Source organism: Raphanus sativus, chromosome 6 (genome assembly GCF_000801105.2).
Source record: "Raphanus sativus cultivar WK10039 chromosome 6, ASM80110v3, whole genome shotgun sequence".
In the NCBI taxonomy this organism is placed as follows: Eukaryota; Viridiplantae; Streptophyta; class Magnoliopsida; order Brassicales; family Brassicaceae; genus Raphanus; species Raphanus sativus.
The window spans coordinates 15,741,994-15,748,884 of record NC_079516.1 but is presented as its reverse complement, the minus strand read 5'-3'; the positions used below and the strand labels follow the sequence as shown (position 1 = coordinate 15,748,884).

At 40.1% G+C, this 6,891-nt stretch overlaps 2 protein-coding genes across 2 annotated transcripts; one reads left to right on the top strand and one right to left on the bottom strand.

Annotated features, from left to right (window-relative positions):
• Positions 1-2,065: 2,065 nt before the first annotated feature.
• LOC130495588 (glutathione S-transferase T3-like) lies at positions 2,066-2,758 on the bottom strand. The gene has a single exon (XM_056987004.1). It carries the CDS (start codon positions 2,756-2,758, stop codon positions 2,066-2,068), a length of 693 nt encoding a protein of 230 aa, XP_056842984.1.
• A 2,032-nt stretch (positions 2,759-4,790) lies between these two features.
• LOC108837782 (GTP cyclohydrolase 1) lies at positions 4,791-6,627 on the top strand. Its single transcript, XM_056988316.1, has 2 exons — positions 4,791-5,265; positions 5,330-6,627. The coding sequence occupies exons 1-2, from the start codon at positions 5,061-5,063 to the stop codon at positions 6,394-6,396; spliced, it is 1,272 nt and encodes a 423-aa protein (XP_056844296.1). The 5' UTR covers positions 4,791-5,060; the 3' UTR covers positions 6,397-6,627.
• Positions 6,628-6,891: the final 264 nt, after the last annotated feature.

Below are 6,891 nucleotides of genomic sequence, written 5' to 3'. Positions count from 1 at the left end.
AAAAAGCTCAGCTTTAAGACCTTGAGGTAGTGGGATGGATTGGATAATGTTGACCATTTCGGATAGATTCCGTCTGTAAGGTAGTACGCCATACGATAATTGTGGCGTTGACCGTGAAATTAACTTTAGGAGCTCGACCTTGTATAATGTCAGAAAACTTGTGACCGATCGAGAACATTAATATCGTTTAGGGTACCTGGTAAACCGAAAAATGCGTGCCATATCCAAAGATCCTGTGATGCCACAGCCTCTAAGACAATGGTCGGCTTTCCGTGACCTCGTGTGTACTGCCCTCTCCAAGACCTTGGGCAGTTTTTCCACTCCCAATGCATACAGTCGATGCTGCCTATCATTCCCGGAAATCCTCGTACCTCTCTGATATCGAGTAATCGTTGAAGATCAGCTGGTGTAGGTTTTCGTAGATACTCATCTCCAAAAAATTGTATTATCGCTTCGTTGAACTTCTCCAAAACATAAAAGTGCGGTACTCTCACCAAGTCGGAGATATTCGTCCATACGTATCTCCTGATGACCATATGCTAGCATACATATAGCCGCAGTACACTTTTGAAGTGCAGATAGGCCGTACCTTCCGTGAGCATTTCGTCTTTGACGAAAGTATGGAACTTCATTACTCAGGCGATCGACAATGGAAAAGAACAATGGTTTCGTCATTCGAAAACGCCGCCTAAATATTTCTGGTGGGTATGTAGGATTTTCACTGAAATAGTCGTTCCAAAGGTCTTCGTGGCCTTGCTCCCTATGTCTTTCGATATAAGCTCGTCTCTTCGGCTTGTTAATTTGTTTAATAAGTTTTAATCTGCTGCATCATCTGTTGAGAAAGACATCACTTGAACACTTCTTCCTTCATACAAAACCAAAATGAAAAAATATAAATCTTCAATTAGTTTATCAACATGTTGGTCAAACGTATCTTCAATTAGTTTATCTGCTGCATCATCTGATGAGAAAGACATCACTTGAACACTTCTTCCTTCATTACAAAACCAAATGAAAAAATATAAATCTTCAATAGTTTAATAAGAAATCTTCAGATTTAAAAAAAAAATTAAATTATTCCAACAAGTTTAATAAGAAACATATCTTTTTTTGAAAAAAAATTAAATCTTCACTAGTCTAATAAGAAACATATCTTTTTTGAAAAAAAAATAAATCTTCACTAGTCTAATAAGAAACATATATTTTTTTAAAAAAAATCTTCACTAGTCTAATAAGAAACATATTTTTTTATAAAATAAAAAATATAAATCTTCATTACTTTAATAACAAAACATATCTTTTAAAAAAAATATATATAATAAAATGTGATATCTTGTTACTTGTAATCTATGTAATAAAATGACAAAGAGAGATAGAGATTGATAGCTGAGTGTATACTTGTAGTCTATGTAATAAAATGACAAAGAGAGATAGAGATTGATAGTTGAGTGTATACTTGTCTTGACAGTTGTCTTGAAAGTTGTCTTGACAGGGTTATGTCGAGAGCTAGAGAGAAGAGTATAGTAAAGAAGAGTAAAGGAAGAGTAGAGTAAAGAAGAGTAAAGGAAAGAGTAGAGTAAAGAAGAGTAAAGTCGAGAGTAGTGAGCAAATTTATGAAACAAACACATGCTTAATATATAGAGTAGGCAGAGTCGATACAAGTTCAATGTGGTTGCTACCCGTGAGCAACCAAACAAGTACAAAGTTAAACATAAAGACAAGTACATTCCCGTGAATTGAAATGAAGTGTAGAGACAAACAAAATACTACACTTCCCGTGATACACTACAAACATAAAGGTACAAGTTAAACACCTTCCTTCCTTCCTTCCTGCCATACAAGTTGCACTACAGCCCGTGACCTGCAAGACAAAATAAACAATGATTTAGTACACTGCAACCAAACAAAAGAAGTACAAAGCAACCAAACATAATAAAATACACAAAGCAACCAAACAAAAGAAGTACAATGTATATCTATGAACCTATCAACATGAACCACAACAGCAAGCAACCAACATGAACCACAACAGCAAGCAACCTATCAATAGAAGTACAAACCCATCTCAAATCATTTCAGAAATGAGTTTGTCCATGAGTGTGATTTCGTTTGCAGATAGATGGGTAGGGTCTTTGGCAAGGAGACGCTCTAGGAGTTTCTGTTGCTGTATCTCCTTTTTCACAGCAAGCATGCTATGTATCTCATCATAACCTTGCCTCTTGCGTTTGGCTGCTTTGCAAGCCTTGACACCAGGAGGCCAAACCTCCGCACCTTCCTCCTCAGCCACCACCTCCGCAGCTTCCTTCCTTTTCTCCTTGGGACCTTCTTTGGAAACACCGAGTGATTTCCATTTCTGATCGAACCGAAGTTCCCTCCAACAATGTTCAAGTGTGAACTTGATGCCAATGTCATTGAAGAAGATGTCATGGGCAGCCTTCATGACATCATTCTCGTTTTGGCCACTCGCTTGCTCCCTCACTGCTGCTTCATAGCAGCCCACAAACTTGCACACCTGCTCATTGATTCTTCCCCACCTCTGCTTACACTGACTCCATTCTCTAGGAAGGGCGCCACTGAGCAGAGGGCTTGCGTTGACGTAATCCACTATGCGCTTCCAAAACGCTCCGGCCTTCTGGTCAGTGCTCACGATGGCATCCTTGCTGGTGTTCAACCAAGCGCTGATGAGCACAACGTCTTCTTTGGTTGACCACTTTCTTCTTTGAAGAGAGCTTTGGGAGGTTTGGGGAGGATGTTCCATTTTGGTTTCGGTTTGGGTTTGATATGTGTGTGTTTTACATGAGGAATTGCTATGTTATTAAACTACAATTTGCTACTACATTAAAGTCTAACTACCAAACATCGATCACACAACAACTTCATTAAACTCTAACTATCAGATCAGTGCAAACCATTATTTAAAGCTCAGTACAATTCGCTATTAATCACAGCAGAGCAACCAACCAACCAACAAACAGATAGAATTTATGATCGAACTGTTGTAGTTTAAGCTTCTAGTTCTAGTTCTAGTTATAGTTATCTAGTTTTAGTTAACTACTTGTATCTGTTGTAGTTTAAGCTTCTAGTTCTAGTTATAGTTTATTTAATAAACAGAATTCGTATTGAGAATACTGAACTACTTGTAGTTCAGTTTATATACGGTGAACATATTTTTATTTTCAATCCAAGCACAAGCAGAAACAGAAACATAAACATATGAGAGTTGAGTCTTACCTTCGCTTTTCAATCGAAGCAGACCATCTCCAGGTCAGCGACCTTCACAGTGAGAACATCGACCTGGCCAGAGAGGACTTTCACTTGTTCCTGTACATGTAAACAACAACACGAAACATCATCAAAACATTATCTTTCACCAAAAGTAATGAAAAGCAAACATTATCTTTTACTAACCTCTAGTGACTCAATCTATTGATTGAGGATGGGCACCTCCTTGATCACCTTCTCAGCTTTCTCCAGGCGGTTAGTCAGCTTCTCGATCTCCTCCTGGACACCATGAACCCAAGGCTGACGATAATGGATCCCATCAGCTTTGGTTAACCCATTAAAAAACACAAGTCATCAAAATCAATAAAGAAAACAACACAAAAAATATAAACAAAGATAGAAGGAGTTGTTTACCTCGTAGTTTATGCATGTGAAGAACCGCTTCCCAGGAAGAGTGTCTTTCTCCTCCTTCGCCTGAACCTCGTCAATCATTCTCCCACCACAGTAACACCTTGTTGGTATCCCGTACTCTGAATCAGCAACATACATCAAGCTGTTGTTGTACTCAATGTTCCTCTTCATGTCTCTTTTCTCTGCTGCGGGATCCATCTCTATCACAAACAAAACATTCACAAAACTCATTAACTCAATATGATGAAAACGAAACAATAAACCCGTCTACACGATTTAAAACCATAAAACGATACACACACTATCGATTAAGAACCGTAACCTGTAAAACCCCCAAATCAATTTCGAACCCTAACCCTAAATCCCCAAATCAATTTATAATCCCCGATAAACCAACCATAACTCGGTAAATACAACCCCGCATGACGCTTAATCGAAAGCCCCAACTCGATTTTGAACCCTAATATGAAAACTCTAAATCGATTGAGAATCCCTGAGACCCAAAACGCTTCAAAATTGTGGAGAATCTACTCGATACTAACCTGAGCTCGTGGAGGAGATCGTTCGTCGTTGATTTGATGGTCAAAAGCTTCGGAAATCGCCGTCGCACCAGAATCGCCTCTCAATCGCCTCAGAGAAACAAACCCTAGCTATCGAAGAAGAAAAGAAAAATGAATGGTCTCGGTCAATGCTTCGCGTAAACTCGAAAACGCGGAGCCAATGGGTTACAAACACGTGTCTTGAACCCGGCTAAGAACGGATCATGCGTAAGACTCGGGTCACCGATATTAGCCCATTTTCGATTTATTTTTCCCTGCCCGGCCCTATGAACCCGAGCCCATGAACCCTTTAAAAACCCCCAATGGGCATGCTCTAAGGGACATTGTTTTGTTGATTTAGCTCTGTTGCTTGATGTACTCTAAGTGTCCAGTGTAGCTCAATCGTTAGGCTCCGGAGAAACATTGATACTGTGGGCTTATGTCTCGAAAGACTGTTTGTTTAGTCCGTTGGCTTATGGGTGGGTTAGTTTAACTCTTCCCTTGTAAATCACTAGTGTGAAAAAAAGGTTTCGAACTAGGGTTGGGTTAAAGAAAACAGGAAAAGGGGTAAAAGGGAGAAGGACAATAGAAAGGTCTTCGCCGCCTACACGTTCAAAAACGGAAACTTTCTTTTTAGCTGATAGTGATAGGCTAAACCTCTCAGATCCATCAAAATAGTTTTTGAGTAACGAATCCACACATTCCTGAACGGATCAACGTCGGACCCCACTCTCCCACTATACACCTTCCGCACATTATCCAAACAAAAAAACAGAGAGTTTTAGAGAGGAGATTCTTTGTAATTAGAGAAGAACCAGTGTCACAGTCTAAAGTCTGTTCCTTTTTCTTACATAAACTGAATCTGAAGAGGTTAGATTCGGATTGTCAATGAACTTATTAGATGAAGAGCTGGAGGTTGAGAACGGGGTGAAAAACGGTTGCTTTCCGCTTGCTTTCGAGTTAGAACCAGAGACCATAGCGATCCAAGAAGCTGTCAGAGTCATATTAAAAGGTCTTGGTGAAGATCTCAATCGTGAAGGCATTAAAAAGACTCCCTTTCGTGTCGCCAAGGCTCTCCGACAAGGAACCAGAGGTAATCTATTGAATCTGATTTGTCTTAAAGTTTAGTTTTTGACACAGAGTGCTCTGTTTCTCAGGTTATAAACAGAAAGTACAAGACTTTGTACAGAGTGCTCTGTTTCCAGAAACAGGGTTAGAGGATGGGCAAGCAGGAGGGGTTGGTGGTCTTGTTGTGATCCGAGATCTAGACCATTACTCTTACTGTGAATCTTGCTTGCTTCCTTTTCAAGTCAAGTGTCACATAGGATACGTCCCTTCCGGCCAACGCGTTCTTGGACTAAGCAAGTTCTCTAGAGTCGCCGACGTTTTCGCTAAGCGGCTCCAGGAGCCTCAGCGTTTAGCTGAGGAGATATGCTCTGCTCTGCAGCATTGGGTGGAACCTTCTGGAGTCGCTGTGGTTCTCCAGTGCTCGCATCCTTACCATGGGTTTGTGGAGTTGACGGTTACCTCCGGTTCAGGGGGCTTTGAGGATGAAAGTTCGGATCTTTGGTGTGAGTTTTTGAGTCTTTTGAAGTTCAAAGGCGTGAAACTGAGTAGAGATGTCTCTGTGGTGGAAGACTGGTGCCCGTTTGTTATTGGAAACTCTTCAGATACAGACTCAGAAATGGTTTTAGCTGTAGTCTCTATTCTGAAAGCTTTGGGAGAAGATCCCTCAAGGAAAGAGCTAGTTTCCACTCCGACTCGGTTCCTAAAATGGATGATGAAGTTCCAGAAAGTTAACTTTGAGATGAAACTGAACAGGTTCCACTGCAAACTCAAGGAAAGAAGATTGTGTTGTGAGATGAATATCAAGTTTTGGTCAATGTGTGAGCATCATTTGCTTCCTTTCTATGGAGTTGTGCATGTTGGCTACTTCTGTGGTGATGGACCCAAACCTGTTGAGAGGTCTGTAGTAGAGTCTATTGTAAAGTTTTATGGGTTTAAGCTCCAAGTGCAAGAGAGGATGACTAGGCAAATAGCAGAGACATTCTCGCCACAGGTCAATGGGGATATAATCGTGGTGGTGGAAGCTGAGCATACTTGTATGATCTCTAGGGGGATTGAGAAGTTTGGAAGTAGCACAGCTACAGTTGCGGTATTAGGTCGGTTTTCGAGTGACCTTTCTGCAAGAACTAAGTTTCTAGAGGGTATTCAGAAAACATAATAGAAGAGGCATATTGTCTCTCATAGTATTAGATAGAGATTTAGAAATAGGGATCAAGACAGATCGGTGTTCCATGTTTGTTGTCTTTTTTATGGTTCTGACTTGTTTCCTATTTTCTACCATTGTTTTGTGTTATGATTTCTCATGCCTAAGTATGTTTGGCTTTGAAATATATTTGATATGTTCTTCTGATTATAATAGACATAAATTACATCTTAAAAGTTGTAAAGTTCTGGTGTGAGTGAGAGCAACGTTAGCTTACAGGGTTTCATGGCTTACTCCACGGTTCAAAACCTATTAGGATCAGAAAAAAGACAAAAGTAATGTGAAAGATAAGAAAAAGAAGTGTTGGTCAGTCACTCTCTGGTTAAGTGGATTTAGAGGAGAAAACTAAGGGCATTAATTTCATTTATTTGTCCCCAAACAAAGTAGATACAAACACATTCTGCACACCACACTGGGTATGGGACTACGGAGCTAGGGTGACATCAGCAT

What these genes read in the sequence shown, in the direction of transcription:
- LOC108837782 (XM_056988316.1), top strand. Translation starts at nt 5,061, where the DNA reads ATGAACTTATTAGATGAAGAGCTGGAGGTTGAGAACGGGGTGAAAAAC. An exon ending in TCTCCGACAAGGAACCAGAG is followed by an intron (nt 5,266 to 5,329) that starts GTAATCTATTGA and finishes TCTGTTTCTCAG; the next exon opens with GTTATAAACAGAAAGTACAA.
- LOC130495588 (XM_056987004.1), bottom strand. Translation starts at nt 2,758, where the DNA reads ATGGAACATCCTCCCCAAACCTCCCAAAGCTCTCTTCAAAGAAGAAAG.